Below are 16468 nucleotides of genomic sequence, written 5' to 3'. Positions count from 1 at the left end.
ACTGAGAGTAAGAAAGCTAAGATGACAGAAGACACATTTCATGGCTCAAGTTAGAGAATATGTACCAAGAAATCATAGACTTGTGAGGTGTAACTTTCGAGAGAAATTTGGAGAGATCTAAACTTAAAAAAAAAAAAAAAAAGACCTAATCTTCCATCTCATTTTGTGCTTAGGCTTTTGATTCAAGAAACCAAGAGACCTGAGAAAAAAATAACATTGTGCTTTTATTTTTTTCTAGTTAAATATACAACGTTGGTAACTTTTCTCATTAAATAGACCTTTGTAATCATCCTGATTTACGTGAGTGGCGCTAAATTACATGATTTATAAGGTTTGACACAGAGGAAGGACGTGTTGAGGTACATAGGAAGAAAAGGGATGTGAGTGCTACAGAAATGTTAAATCAGGACACTAAAGCGTACATTGAAGATGTGAGTCGTAAATCTGCTGTGACCAGAACAACCCGTATTAACAGGGATTCTGAAGGACTCGATCAGTTGCTGGAAAAACTGGAGAGGGCCTGGGCTTGTTCCAGTTCACTCCCCCGGCACTTCTGGGAAAAGTGGTGTAATGGCACGAGAATGGTAGATGGTAGAGGCTCCGTTCCGCAGCACTGAGTAAAGCGGGGCTGCATAGTTAGCTGTTTAGCGATGTTTCCAGTACTAGGTTTAATTTCAGACTGAGGAAGTTGGTGGGTGACCTCTAAGAAATCCCTAAGCACCTGGCATTGGGAAGGACCCTCTGTTAAGGTGCTCTTTAAGTACCATAAACAAACATCATACTGTAGCAGGGACTGGTAGAGTAATTGGTAGAGGCAAGACTGATTAACCAAAGGCTGAAATCCCCATGTCAGACACCCAAATTGGTTAAACACCATTAAGATACCACTGCAAGAACCATTTGGAAAAGAGAGAGAGAGAGATTATGGCAAAATAGATCACAAATTAATTTCATTATAGCTAAATACAGTGCTAGAAGATCAGACACCCAGAGATTTGTATTTAATAGCACCTAGATTTCAGGGTAAAACTATTATCTTGAACAACACAAACCAGGAATGATCATAATCTAGTTTTCCTAGTGTTTGGTGAAACATTTTGTACAGTGGCTGGAAAGCAGCACCAGAGATGACATGGAATACAATATCATTAATCTCAGGACTTTGAAAGAGGGGAAAAATTAATGAAAGTGACATGCACCAAACCAATCAAGAGGCAGCCTTGAGGTCATCTCCATGTAGCTGTAAATTCAGGCTAAAGAACTTTTCCTAGTCATGTATGGTTCCTTAGAGTCTGAAATCATCTAGATAATGACCTAGTTCTCCGTCTCGCTCAGATCTAATCGAACCATAACACTACTGAAATTTCAAGGATAAATTTCCTGGTTGCATTTTTGTATTTATAACCTATTCTCCTGATTATTTGAACTAATCTAGATTAAATTGTTCGCATCCATCCCAATGTCTTAGAGGAAGACAGTCTTTTCATGTTATGCAATGGAAAGGAAAAGAATAGAAGAAACGGGCCTTTCGTTTTATGATAGTTTTCCTAAAAGGAAGTAGTATTTCTCCAAGAGTTGTCATCAAACAAAGGTCTTGGTGAGGACATCTTCATGCTGCTGCAGGTGAACTGTGCCAATTCCCACTGCGGGTACCGGCAACGGGGGACGGCTCACGAGGCGGAGCTGTCATTACAGCAGAGAAGAAACAAAATGACATTTTGACCAGATCAGAGCTTAGTTTCATCAGGAAGGGGCATGCGCTTCTCTTAGCTTAACCATAAATCACCTCTGGAAAAATAAGTTACACAGAATAGGTTGGAGGGAAATATATGTCACCACTAACAACTAACTCAATTCCAGGCATGATAAGGTGAGACAAGTTCTTGAATTTGTCCTATTTGTAAGTAACTATCAGTTGGTTTTAGCTGTAGAATTTACTTAATTAGAACTATTTACATGTAAAAATGATTTGAGCCTAGCAAACTAGTATCAAATGAGTGAACTGCGTTTTAATCAAAGTGGAATAGGGAGATAAACACAAGTCCAATTGCTCTTCTCATTGGTTTTACCTTTTTGTTTCTTTAGAGACAGGGTCTCACTTTGTCATCCAGGTTGGAGTGCTGTGGTATGACCATAGCTCACTATAACCTCAGACTCCTGGGCTCAAGCAATCCACCTGCCTCAGCCTCTCTAGTAGCTTAAACTATAGACGCATACCACTACACCTAGATAATTATTTTATTTCATTTTTTGTAGAGATAGGGCCTCACTCTTGCTCAGGCTGGTCTCCAACTCCTGGCCTCAAGCAATCCTCCCTCCTCAGCCTCCGAAAATGCTGGGACTACAAGCATGAGTCACCTTGCCCAGCCAGCTTTTACTTTTTTTAGGCATAAACCCTTTTTTTAAATGTGATACTGACATGTACACATACACAGTTCCATAAACACTCAGTATTTTCTTCTGAAGGAACAGCCTAAAACTAGATTTTTAATTATAGTTTATCTTTAAAGAATTAGACTGATAATAGGGGATAAACCCATTTTTGGCACTTCAGGAGAAACCACACACACACACACACACAGACAACACACAAGAGAGAAAGAGCTATTACCTTACAGGCCAGTTGCTTTTCAAACCTTGGAGAAACAAAAGACCATGGACCCATGTTCTGAGGTTCCTCCTGACTCCAGATAAGATCTATAAAAGAAGACATTCATTTCAGTTTATATATTCAGTAAACATATACAGACTGTCCCCAATCTCAGATGGTTCAACCTACAATTTTTTGACTTTTCTGGTGGTGAGAAAGTGCCACTCATTCAGTAGAAACCATACTTTGAGTACCCGTACAACCATTTCAATTTTTCACTTTCAGTACAGTGATCAATAAATTATATGAGATATTCAACACTATGATAAAATGGGCTTTGTGTGAGGGTTCCTTCCAGTTGCTCTGCATCCTCATCGGCAGTTGATATCATCAGTTTGTTGTTTGGTTTGGTTTTTCAGAGGCAGGGTCTCGCTCCGTAGCGCTGTCTGGAGTGCAGTGGTGTCATCATAGCTCACTGCAGCCTTGAACTCCTGGGCTCAAGTGATCCTCTCGCCTCAGCCTCCCAAGTAGGCTGGGACTACATTCGTGCCACCATGCCCAGCCTTACTGTTGAGTTTTGAGAGTTTTTTAAATATTCTAGATAGTCCTTTGTCACATACGTATTTGCAAATATGTTCTCCCAGTTTGTGGCTTTTCTTTTTATTTTCTTTACAATGCCTTTCACAGTGCAAAAGTTTTTCATTTTGATAAAGTCCAACTTTTCTTTAATGGAATGTGCTTTTCGTGTCATATCTAAGAACTTTGTGCCTAAGATCACAGAGATTTTTCTCCTGTTTTCTCCTAGAAGCTTTATAGTTTTACATTTTACATTTAGGTTTATAATCAATTTTGAGTTAATTTCTGTATAAAGTGCATATAGGCATCCAGTATTCCAGCCTCCAGCCCCATTTGTTGAAAGGCTTGTCTTTTAGAATTATACTGTATTTCTCATAAATGATGGTACGGCATGAAAACTCCCCAAACTCTCAGGAAATCAGTGGTTTTAGATGAAAGAATATCAGACTGGGGACGCCAAGAGAGGCGTGGAGACACTGGCTGTGGTCGTACTTTTTGTCATATCCTCAGGTTCCATGAGATTTAATTTTCTAGTATCTCCCATGGCCCCACCACGTCTTCTCATCTGAAAGAGTCTGAGTGGGTTTCGGGTGTCTGAAAACCAGAGGACCCTAACGAGGACAAGGCCTTACCTTTAACGTGTTTGTACTTGCTCATCTCTTGCTGTAAAGAATCCAGTGGGAAAGGGCAGAGTTCCTCTATTCGGATGATGGCAAAGTCGTGCTTCTTGGCCCCCAGGGATTCCCTCTGCTTTGCCAGAGCGTAGAAGTGTTTGCCAGAGCAGAATACAAGGGTCTTAACGCTGTCGGGGAGAAAGGGGGTGATGGGGTAGGGGAGAAATCAGTAGAGTAAGAATTGTATCAGAAGAAAGAGGAGACAATCAGATTGAAAGGCCTCGCTAAGGAAGCAGTGAGGGGCTCTGGGGCTGGGTTTGGTCACACGCTATGCCCTGGCGACCCTTCTTTAGTGACACACGCCTCTGACGTTCACTGTTCCACGCACACTCTAGCTCCCATGCCACCGACTTAAAGGACTTCTGTCCGGAGAAAGGAGATTCCGGTCACTTTGGATTCCTGAATGTGAACTAATTTTCCCGCCAATTAAATTTCTGCCACAGAGTGTGAAGGCAGAGGATTCACGTCACGTTACTTTTTTGGATCCACGGATGAATCACCGATGACCGGCTTGAACGTTGTTCCTGGTGCCATTTCCTGAAGAGCTGACACAGCCGCCTAAAGGGAGAAGAAGCCACACATCTAGCAACAGTGGGAAAGAGCTGATGCTCCTACTAATGAGGGGTCATCACCAAAAGAGAGTCAGAATTCTAGCCTCACCCTGCACATAAATATGTGTGCTAATAAACACAGTGTCTCTCCAAAACATATCAGTTCTGTATACTTCAGAGTGAAATTATGTTTCTGAGGTCACATAAGATTCCCTTTTGTGGGGTGCCACAAAATTTTAAGAATCATAAAATTTCAGTTTGATCACCCAACTTTATTATCAATAAAAAATATGCTTCTATCTTGGTAAATATTAGGTAGAAAGCAAAAAAAGAAAAAGAAATATGCTTCAATTTCTTGGAATTAGAAACATTTTATAGAATTTATATTGTAAACCGAAACAGCTAAGCCAAGGCAATTATTTCTGTTTTATTTTTTTTTTTTGACTGTCATTTATACATGAAACCCATTCAGTGAGTACAACTAGGGAAATACGTATTTATTTCTATGATGAAAAGAAATTGGATTAACTAGCTCAATTTAAATGAATACTTGTTGCAAAGACTCATGAGGCCACCTCCAAATGCATAAGGTTGTTCGCAGAAACGCTGGTGAGAGAGAATCGGGAGACCGCCACAAATGGACCACTGCCACCGTGCAGACCATGGGAAGTCCTGGATGTTGACTGGATATTGACTACGGCTGGGGATAGGATGAGTCAAGTAGGCACCTACAGTACAAAGTCTAAGGAGGCACTGACTCAGGGCCATGAAAGCGCTGGCCCTGAGAATGGGTCCTTCCCTACACCCCTCCGAATGCGAGGAACCGCTTAAAACAACAACAGGTGGCAGCAAAACCACCTGCAGCTTTCTTCACTCCCAGAGACAGACTCTAAAACCTCTGGAAGCAGCACAAGATATTCTTGAACCGCCAAATTCTCAATGTCTTACTTCATCTCAGCAGTTGCAGCCAACTACGTGGAAATTTTTTAATGCCAGTCCTAATTAAAACTCTCATATGAACCTGAAAATAATCGTAGCAGATGGGATAAATAGATGCTCAGTAGTACTAATTATCTTGAACACTTCTGCTTGAGAACTAGCATACTTCTGTGATTTGAAAATACATGTGTGCTTAACACTTAAGTAAACCAAGAGGAAATGTGCCCTTGATAAGAACTGTAGCAATAAGCTGTATTGTTCCAATATTTATGTTTATTGAAACAGGAGTCTACCTGTGATACATCATTTAATGGAAAAAATCTTAATAAAGGACCATAAATAATACCATTTATTTTCATCAAAATATTTTAAATTCCCCAACTTGCTACTGCCAACATATTTTGACTATTTGGACTTTAAAACTTTTTCTAAAATGTTATTTCTGCTCAGGCCAGGATACCAGTGTGATAATATCTGCTATCCCTGACTTTCATTACAATGGAAACAAAAAGCTACCCATATTTCCAGGTAGTATTAAAAGGTTAAAAAAAAAAAAAGGAAGCGGCAAAGTCAATTAAAACTCTGAAGATGTTTCTGTAATTTGGAAATATAATTGGAGAGAGAAAACAGAGAAAAATGGAGTACAAAGAATGACAGGAGGAGAAAGGGTGACAAGCCAGCTTTTTCCACTTACAGGGAGCCTGAGTAACATCTTGGGAGAAGCGACAATGAGGGGTTTCCTGAAGCTCCGGACCATCTGTCTTCTGAGCAAGTGGAAATACTGCGCGGGAGTGGTGGGGTGAGCCACGAACATGTTCACGGTGTCTCCGTCCACCCCCTCCTCTCTGCTGTCGCACATCTGGGAGGGAGACGGGAAGATCATCTACCTCAGTCACAGTGACAGCGGGCTAGCCAAAGGGAAACGCGAGCGTCCTGGATTAGTAAAAGACATTTCTCTCCACCATAGAAAAATACTAGAAGGCAAATTTATGAACTGCAAAGTGTTAACCGAAGGGGGAGTTCGCCATTGACCCGATCTGTGTCACCTAACACAGCTGACTGCAAGAATTATCTGGAAACAGACTCTTCAAAGTACAGATTCTCATTCTTGTGGGGTTAAGATGGTGGGAGGAAGCACTGTCAGAATCTCACTCTCCTAATGAAAATGAAATTAAAAAAAATTGTAGTTTGTCTGTGTTTTGAGACAAAAACAAAATCAAAAGCAGCTAACAAACAAGGCTGAAAAGTTGAGAGCAAGGAAACTAAATCTCAGTCCCACAGAGTCTAGTGGTTAGGATTTAAAAAGGAAAGCTAAATCTCAGAAGGTCCCGGTCGAACAGAAAGCTGAGGCATAACCCTACTCCGGAAGCAATGGAAGGAAAGTGAGTTGACAAAATCCTGACAATTCTTACTAATACCCCCATCTTGGAGAGGGGAAGTGAACAGGCACTCCTGGTGAAAAACACGGGCAAAATCTAGAGTAGAAGCCCCTACACAGCTCAATGGCGCCTCTTCCAGGCACCAACGGAAGTGCCTGGGAGTGACACACACCCTGACTGAGGGGAGTGGGCCCTTGGACGGAGTTAGTTACTGAATCTCAGAAGAGAGAGCAGAATTTGGCAAGAAGACCCCTCAGCCCAGAAGTTTTCCTGCCCACTGCCGGCCTCAGACTCCAAAAACTGTAGCCCATACCCAACTGCTGCTCCAACCCCTAATTCATCTCTGTATACCTGGAAATTTCATATATCACACTTTTTTTTTTTGAGACAGGGTCTCACTTTGTCGCCCAGGCTGGAGTGCAGCGGCATCATCATAGCTCACTGCAACCTCAAACTCCTGGGCTCAAGAAATGCTCCTACCTCCGCCTCCCAAGTAGCTGGGACTACAGGCACAGTTGACCACGCCTGCCTAATTTTTTTATTTTTTGTAGATATGGGGTCTCACTATGTTGCCCAGGCTGGTCTCAAACTCTTGGCCCCAAGCGATCCTCCCACCACTTTGACCTCCCAAAGTGTTGTTATTACAGGCGTGAGCCACCTCGCCCAGCCCCCGTAATCTCATTTTTATAAATTTATTTTTGTGTCATATTTACCAATATAACTATCCATATATCTATTGTTCTATCTACCTACTAATCTATCCTCTATTTATACATTTTATCTGCCTATATGCCAAAATCATTAATGAAATGCATGTTGAAGTGTTAGGGTGATATGTACTGGTATCTCTATTTACTTTGAAATGGATCAAAAAATAGGATGGATGGCTGGATAAAGGAATGATGGATGAATAGATATGTGATAAAACAAATATAACAAAATATTAATAGTGGATTCTATGAGGTCAGTAAATGAATGTTCACTGCAAATTTTTGTTTAACTTTTCTGTATAGTTGAAAGTTTTCATGATAAACTAACTATAAGGGAATAATATTAAGAGACATTTGTAATGATTCTTACCAAATGATAACAGTGGCTGTTTCTGGGAGGATATTTACAATGTTTTGATGACCACGAATCATTTAATAAAAATACTACCATTACTTGAAAAAAATACTTTTTTAAAGTAAAAATACAGGCTGGGTGCAGTGGCTCATGCCTGTAATCCTAGCACTCTGGGAGGCCGAGGCAGGAGGATTGCTTGAGCTCAGGAGTTCAAGACGAGCCTGAGCAAGAGTGAGACCCCGTCTCTACTAAAAATAGAAAAAATTAATGGGGCGTGGTGGTGCATGCCTGTAGTCCCAGCTACTCACTCAGGAGGCTGAGTCAGGAGGATCACTTGAGCCTAAGAGTTTGAGGGTGCATTGAGCTAGGCTGACACAACAGAGCGAGACTCTGCCTCAAAAAAACAAAACAAAACAAAAATAAATAAATAAAAAATAAAGTCCCTCAGGGATTATAATGCGCAGCCTGGTATGAGAACCATGGAGCCTGTCCACACAGGAACCGCTTTAATCGCCATAAAACCGTGACACGGGAAGCAATTGTGTTTCCAAGGAATACTGACATTGCATCGAATCTGTCTCATTCAAATCCTACAATGTCTTACAGTTTAAGGTGGGCATGAAGCTATCGCCTGGGAAGCAAGACAATGTTTCTCAGATTCTAGAAGGCATTCAACATACCTGCAAGAAACGCTCTATGCGACAAGATGAGTGGTCCGGTCCCGCCCCGTCGTAGCCGTGTGGGAGGAGAATGACGATGCCACTCTGTAGGAGCCACTTGGCCTCTCCTGGAAAAGCAGGATGTGAGGAGTGAGAACTCTGTGACACGGGAACAAAACAGTTGATGTGACTCGGATGGTTAAACCAATGTCCGTCTGCTGCCAGCCCCCCAAAACTGTTTTCCCTGCGTGTACTTTCTAGCACTCCTACACCATACTTGGGGGAAAACATCCATCTGGCTGGGTGAAAACCTACAATGGCGCATGTCCTGGGCTTTAGCAAGTGGAAACAAACTCCAAGGTGAATGCCCGGCTTCCTGGCCAGCACATGCCACTGTGATTCCATCGCAGGCACAGCTCTGAGAAGAATGGGCGGCTCCCACCTTCCTCAGAGCCCAGCTGACAACACAGGCCACTGTCCTCAAAGAGATGGCAGTGGACGCTGTAGAACAGTCTTTGGACATGTCAAAAGTCCAGTCTCCTCTGGGACTTCACTTCTTCACAACAAAAATGTTACAGAAAAACACAACTACAGTAAAAAGATTTGAGGCATATATATTCAAAACCTAATAGTGGGCACCTCCAGCAAATGGGATTGAGGGTCTGGGGAGAGACTTAGACTTTGACTTCATAGATTCCAAGTTTTTACAGGAAGCAGGTACTGCTTTGTAATGCTTGAATGTGCATGGATCAAGGGGAACAGGTTTTCAAGACCCCCCACTGACTGCAGAGCATAGTCGCTGAGAGGCACCCACCCTCCTGCTGACAGAGAACTGAGATGCTCTTCCCAGGAGCTCATTAAACTGTCTGACAGCTGCCAGGCCTCAGTGGGTAACAGGGTGATCCCCAACTGCCTGGAGGGGCCACAGCACACAGGAGCATCATAAGCAGTAGTGGCCCCTTTTCATTCGTGTGTCCCCGTGAGGCTGGCGCTGTGCGTCCATTACCCACCCACGCACTAACACCAACCTCCAGAGATGAACGTGTCAAAGATGATCTGGGCGCCATTGAAGAAATCACCAAACTGAGCCTCCCAGAGGGGCAGCAACTTTGGGCTTTCAATGCTCATTCCGTATTCAAATCCCAGCACGGCCTCTTCCGACAGGGGGCTGTTGCTGACCTAATCCCAAGGAAGAGAACCAAACGCTGTCATGGAAGGGGAGGACATCTGACGAGAGCCTGCAAAGACAGAGCGATCACGTCTCTACAAACCTCTCCAAGGGAGGAGGAGTGCAGAGGGAAGCTTTGCTTTCATTCCTCACCACTTCAGAAAGGAGTCTGCCATATTTGAATATGGTTTGTTTGAACCCTCCAGACCTCATGCTGAAATTTGATTCCAGGTGTTGGAGGTGGGGCCTAATGGGAAGTGTTTGGGCCATGGGGGCAGATCCCTTCTGAAAAGATCGATGTGCTCCCTGGGGGTGGGCGGTGGGATGAGTTCTTGCTCCCTGGGTTCCCATGAGAGCTGGTTGCTTAAACTCCAGTCCAGTGAAGCTATCTGTAGTTCCCTGAGCATGTTGGGTTCCCTCACTTCACAGATTTTATATGTGCCCTGTGTCCCCCTCACACGTTCATCCCGCATTTATTAGACTAGACAACCCCTAACATCCTTCAAGTCCAAGCTCAGAGTTGGCTTCTTCTCCCAAGCACTCCCTGCCTTCCCCAGGCCGATGCAGCTGCCCCTTCTGCTTTGTACCTGTTGTACTTTGTATACCTGTGTACACATAAATACCTTATTTTATTGAATCTTTTAATGTTTTTATTCCAAAAAGCATGCAAAAAGTAAGTTACAAATGTATATAATGTACATGAGAGTATACATTTTAAGTGGAGGGAAAGAAGACAAATAAAGATTGGGACATAGAACAGAGTTTGGGGAAAGACGTACCCTCACTTATCATGGAGGCGGCCACAGCCTCTGCCCCTTCCCCTCCTAAAAGCCATCACTGACTGACAAGGGAACGCTGGTCAGTTGCACAATTCAGTGCAGACAGTGACAGCAAACCACTGCTCAGGAGGCTGCAGCTCCTCTCAATACCAGCACTGGGCAGGAGCTTCTCCCAGGGTCTTCATATCAAGGACATGGTGGATAATAAGTGAAATCTTTCACAGCGTCCTCATAACAGATACAAGGCATTTAATCAGGGCTTTTAAAATAGCAGCATTCAAAACTGATAGTCAGTATCAAATCACAATTCCGTGAAAGCTTCCTTCGAGGTAGGGGGAATACTAAACATTTCCATATCTAGTTCATCCATCTGACTTGATCCAGAGGTGGATGTTAGACTCACTTAAAGGAAAGATGAGCTCCATGTCCGTTAAGTAACCTTCCTGGAATCTGACCTTTGTCAACTCAATCTTCCATCGGGTTATCAGTGAACTCAAGATCATATTTTCCAGCAAATGGCGAGAGCAGGAAGATGACATGCCTGCAAACTTACTTTCAAGAGTAAGTTATTTTCATAAACATCATGTCCGCGGCCCTACACTAACTGCTGAGAGACAGAAAGGAAAAGGCCCTGGCCCTGAAGACACTAAAGAGAGGAGCACAGAGACCAGCACCCGGGATGCACGGCTATGCGTGTGTACGCTTCAAGCCACTCAGGGAACAAGGGAACCTGGAGGAAGCAAGTTGTTTTTTTTTTTTTTGTCTACAGTAGGCAAGAAACGTTGGCTTATTATCCACATCTTTGACTAATTTTAACGAATCACAGCAATTTGCAGATTATCACGTGCGTTTTGAATTCACAAATCCATTTGACATTTACATGGCTACACACAAGTCGCCAGAGTAAGAAAGCTCCAGGCTGTTCTCGAACCTGTTACTTCCATTCCAAATTTACAGACCTACATCGTCTGCCAGCTCATCACTCCTTTATTTCAAAAAGTATCAAACCCAAAGTTGCCGGCATCTGTTTCTAGTTGTTTTAAGAATCCTGGAGCTGTCACCATCGGCACCTGGATCTTACAGTCGCTGCGGTAACATCCTACCTCTAGAAACCCCTTCTGATCAGGGTCCATGTGGTTCAGAGGGAGGTAGGTGTCGTCAGTCTCCTGGCAAACCACCATTGCATGCCTTTGGCTGAAAGTTCCACGGCCAACGTCTTGGCCACTCAGACGGACATTAAAACCTTGAGCAAGCAAGAAAGAAAAAAAAAATCCAGATTTCCATGAATAACCGAATAATAAGACATTACGACTGTGAATTCTTATACATCACATTAATCCTGAGAATTCTCCTTGGGATAACAAAGTCTTTACTATCCTAGATTCAAAAGTCTATAATCAAGGTGAGATAGTATAAGAATGAAGAGTCATCACTTGCCCTACAATTTTTAGAGAAAAATATCTTTCCAGTACATCCAGAACTGAGCCCTTTGCTTGCCAGTATAAGTGTCCTGTAGTCTATACTCTGATGAAGGTCATCAGCACGACGTACTACGATTAAGTAATACTGTCAGGTAAGAAAAGTTAACTTAACATGTTCTAGAACCTCTCTAGCCAATGCAAACGCCAGGAGGTAGCTGTAATTCAAAAAACCACAGAGGTCACAGGTAGCAAACATCGTTGAAAGCATTCTCCACCCGCTGCACAGCTAGATAGAAAGTTCTCACCTTGAGCAAGTAAGGAGCCCAAGGCAAGAGCTTCAGCTGTGGCCCAGTCCAACTTTGTCCCCTCTGTCATTTTCTCCATCCTAGACTGTAAAATTGAGGGGAAGGAAAAAAGAAACTTTTAAGAGTCTCTATCACATTGAGTTCAAAAAATTTAATGCAACAGATGTAAGTATCAAAAACGTAATGTTGAATAAAAACGAAGCGTGCAGACAGCTACATTAGAGTATGATAGCAATTACAGACAGTTGTAAAACAGGCAAAACAAACATGCACTTCAGGTTAGTGGATACTTCCATGGAGGCTTGAAGAAATGGAATTAGGGAGTGTATGTGGGGACTGGATTTATAATATCCTATTTCTTACGCTGGGTGATCAGTGTATCAGCTTATTGTATAATAGTTCTGTATCTATTGCAAAAACTTTAAAACAAAGTTAGCATTTTAAAATAATGCAGAGGGGGCTGGGCGAAGTGGCTCATGCCTGTAATCCTGGCACTCTGGGAGGCCGAGGCGGGAGGATTGATTGAGCTAAGGAGTTTGAGACCAGCCTGAGCAAGAGCGAGCTACTCGAGAGGCTCAGGCAGAAAGATGCCTTGAGCACAGAAGTTAGAGGCTACAGTGAGCTATGATGATGCCACTGCACTCTACCCAGGGCGACAGAGTGAGACTCTGTCAATCAATAACTAAAATAAAAAAATAAAATAAGATGCAGAGGACCAAGTTCCTTCATCTAAGCTTAAGGAAGACAAAGACTTTTAACTCTTTGCTTTCCTGGTGTTAGCACTGAAAGTCCCATGTTCTAGAAAACCCCTAAGACCCAGGCAAACCAGCATGGTTTGTCATCCTATATCTAACATAAGACAATATGTAAAACTTCAGCATTGTTTATGAGTCTACATGGATACTTTCAGCGTATGTGTGTTGCATTTTGTTTCTTTTATTTAAGCCACCTGAAAGAATTAAAGTGTTTTCTGCTCACTGGTTGGAAAAATCAAAACAGACTTTCCTGTATTTCTGTATTTTTTATAATGTGCATGTATTCTGCATACATGTAATGTATTAAACATGCATAAGTAAATACATGGAGGAGAAATAAATTTGAGAAAATCTGATTGACTATCAGTACCAGACAACACTAGGATCAGTCCCTAGAACCTAATGACACACAATAAATCTTTGTCAATAAATTAGCCAACCAAAAAGACCGGACCAACATCAATTCCTTGAGCAAGAAGGAACAGCAGTAAGAGGTGATTTCGATGCTCCCCACCTGAACATGCATCTTTAAGAGGTGACTGTGCACCTGGAGCTCCTCTGGCACCTCCACGGACTTTGCACCAATGAACCGCAGGAGGTCGAGGGGCACACCTGTGTTCCAGGTGGTGATTGTCGCTTCCGGCTGAACCAGGCCCCGCCAGTGGGCCTGCAGGTTGGTGGCAGGGGGGCTATAGTGGGCCATGTTATTTAAGTGGTTATTTAACTTGGCATAGTAGGAGGATTTTATTTCAGACACCTCCTCCTGGGCCATGAGTCCACTGGCAATAAGGTGCTCTGCGTATGTGTCTGGGATGCTTTTTCGGGCTCTGTCCAAGAGAGATGGGGAAAAAAAAATCAATGTGATCTGTAAAAATCCAAGAGACAGTCATTGTCAAAGACATTATGGAGTGTCATCACCATAAAAAGGCATTCTGGGCCGGGCGCGGTGGCTCACGCCTGTAATGCTAGCTCTCTGGGAGGCCAAGGCGGGCGGATTGTTTGAGCTCAGGAGTTCGAAACCAGCCTGAGCAAGAGCGAGACCCCATCTCTACTAAAATTAGAAAGAAATTAATTGGACAACTAAAAATATATAGAAAAAATTAGCCGGGCATGGTGGCGCATGCCTGTAGTCCCAGCTACTCGGGAGGCTGAGGCAGGAGGATCGCTTGAGCCCAGGAGTTTGAGGTTGCTGTGAGCTAGGATGACGCCACGGCACTCACTCTAGCCCGGGCAACACAGTGAGAGTCTGTCTCAAAAAAAAAAAAAGGCATTCTGGAAATGTTTTGGAACTAGGTAGAAGTAGTGGCTGCACAACATTATGAATGTAATAAATGCCACTGAATTGTCCATTTTAAAATAGTTTTACATTATGTGACTGGTACCTCAGTAAGTTAATAAAACAAACATATTTTGAAGTGATAGGCATTAAAAATAAATAAATAACAATGGATTAAATAAATTATTAAAAGCACTCACGAGTAACAGCCTCTTCCAGGCAAGCAAGAGAAAACACACATTTATAAGCTTTTGTCTACATCCAGGTGGAAATAGTAACATTTTCCTATGAATTGGGAAATACTGACAGTTATTTCCGAGACTGACCCACACTGTCTACCCAATCAGCACCTTCTTCATTTCAAAAAAGATGGAACCCAAAGTTGTTGGCATCTGGTTCAGGTTGCTCTAACCATCCTTGAACTACAATAGCCAGCACCTGGGTATTATAACAATACTGGTACCACTTGACATTTGCATAGTACTTTAAACTAGAAAGCCTGTTCCCCTATATTATATTTAATCCTGACAAAAGTGAGAGGTGAGCAGGATAGATTTTTTTTAAATGGGGCCCTGAGCCTCACTGACTCATTCAGCTGCTAAATTCAGAGCTAAGCAGAAAACGCAGATTACTTCTTCCTAGGGCAGCTGGTAAAATGTCCTCAAGTTTATTCCTCTGCTTTAGTTAATATCTGTGAGAAAATAAAGGAGGAGGGGCGTCTATTTTACTTTCTAGTATCTAGAAAAGAAATTGCAAAGTAATGCTTTCCCACTGTGTGACATTAACCTTCTGAATCAGCACTGGCTGACAAAAATAAAATGCAGTACACATGTGTAATTAAAAAATTTCTGGCAGTCACATTAGAAAATGTAAAAAGAGCTGGGTGCAGTGGCTCACACCTGTAATCCTAGAACTCTGGGAGGCTGAGGAAGATGGATTGCTCAAGGTCAGGAGTTTGAGACCAGCCTGAGCAAGAACAAGACTCCCATCTCTACTAAAAATAGAAAAAAATTAGAGTCCCAGCTACTTGGGAGGCTGAGGCAGGAGAATCACTTGAGCCCAGGAGTTTGAGGTTGCAGTGAGCTGAGCTGGGTTGAAGCCACTGCACTCTAGCCAGGACGACAGAGTGAGACTCTGCCTCCAAAATAAATAAATAAATAAATAAAAGGAAACAGGTGGAATTAATTTCAATAATATATTTGATTATATCAGTATATCCAAAATATTGTCATTTCAATACCTAATCAATATAAAAATTACCGGGCTATCTCATATGCGTGTTTATATTTTACACACTAAGTCTTAGAAATCTGGTGTCTTCATCACCCTTACAATACATCAGTCAGGACCAGCTGCATTTCAAGTGCTCAACAGCCGCTTATGGCTAGTGGCTTCCATACTGGACAGTGCAGTTCTGAACATTCACTGAACTCCCTTGTGTTACCTCTAGCCCAGACAAAAAGCAGGTCTACATCTGTGGTTTGTGGAAGTGAATCACGGAGGTTCTATTTCTGATCCTGCCAATCCCATACTAATAAGTTTTGGGCAAGGCTCTGCCCAAGTCCTCCTCCTGCAGCCTTCCCATCTGCTGAGTTGTTAAGTTGCCCTTCTCTGTGCAATGAGGAAACACGTAGAGTGTGAAGAACATGGGGTGCTCTCCTGGGACCCATGGGGTGACCATCCCAGTTTTCCCAGGGCTGTCCCAGTTTTAGCAGTGAAAGTTTCATGTCCTAGGCAAACAGGGGAAGTTGGTCGTCCTACCTGGGAGTGCCTATTAAAATTAATAATTTGGGCACTCCAGGGTAGAGCAGGTATGTCAAAGGAAGGTTCGTAACTGTACCTGATGATTTTGTACATGACTGGGTTGGTGAAGAAAGGCTCGTCCAGCTCATTGTGGCCCCACTGCCTGTAGCAGAACAAATCAACAATCACATCCCTGCGGAATCGACGCTGGTATTCAAAAGCCAGTCGTGTTGCGCGGACCACTTCCTCTGGGCTGTCTCCATTGACGTGGATGATGGCACAGCCCACAAGCTTCCCTGAAGTAGGGAAGACCACGGTGAAGCAGGACAATTAACCCAGAATGCTATTAGCCCTCCCAAGTCTTGCTGCCCAGTCCTCGCAGGGAGATGGGCGTGGCTGGTAAGAACCCAAGCTTTGGAGTCCAGCCAGCAAGTTCCAGCTCCGTGACTCATTGCGTGGCTTTGGTAAGGTGATGATCTACGTCTGCTTGTCTATAAAACTGAAATAACTTTACCTCTTAGTGACGTTGTAGAGGTTGAATGAATTAATGCATATAAAGTGTTCATGCTTACCAGTGCCTGTACATAA

At 42.9% G+C, this 16468-nt stretch overlaps 1 protein-coding gene across 1 annotated transcript in view; it reads right to left on the bottom strand.

Annotated features, from left to right (window-relative positions):
* Positions 1 to 210: 210 nt before the first annotated feature.
* The window catches only part of DHTKD1 (dehydrogenase E1 and transketolase domain containing 1), a 36957-nt gene continuing 20699 nt past the window's right edge, over positions 211 to 16468 (bottom strand). The window contains exons 6-16 of the mRNA XM_012642179.1: positions 15978 to 16176; positions 13376 to 13688; positions 12107 to 12191; positions 11484 to 11623; positions 9462 to 9612; positions 8455 to 8561; positions 6025 to 6189; positions 4316 to 4398; positions 3799 to 3968; positions 2612 to 2697; positions 211 to 1683 (exon numbers count right to left, since the gene is read on the bottom strand). Of these exons, the coding sequence (XP_012497633.1) occupies positions 1582 to 1683; positions 2612 to 2697; positions 3799 to 3968; positions 4316 to 4398; positions 6025 to 6189; positions 8455 to 8561; positions 9462 to 9612; positions 11484 to 11623; positions 12107 to 12191; positions 13376 to 13688; positions 15978 to 16176 (1601 nt within the window). The 3' untranslated portion in view covers positions 211 to 1581. The remainder of the gene's footprint in view (positions 1684 to 2611; positions 2698 to 3798; positions 3969 to 4315; positions 4399 to 6024; positions 6190 to 8454; positions 8562 to 9461; positions 9613 to 11483; positions 11624 to 12106; positions 12192 to 13375; positions 13689 to 15977; positions 16177 to 16468) is intronic.

Source organism: Propithecus coquereli, unplaced genomic scaffold (genome assembly GCF_000956105.1).
Source record: "Propithecus coquereli isolate 6110/MARCELLA unplaced genomic scaffold, Pcoq_1.0 Scaffold177, whole genome shotgun sequence".
NCBI classification, from domain to species: domain Eukaryota; kingdom Metazoa; phylum Chordata; class Mammalia; order Primates; family Indriidae; genus Propithecus; species Propithecus coquereli.
Note: the sequence above shows the minus strand (reverse complement) of the source record. Positions and strands in the feature narration are given on the sequence as shown.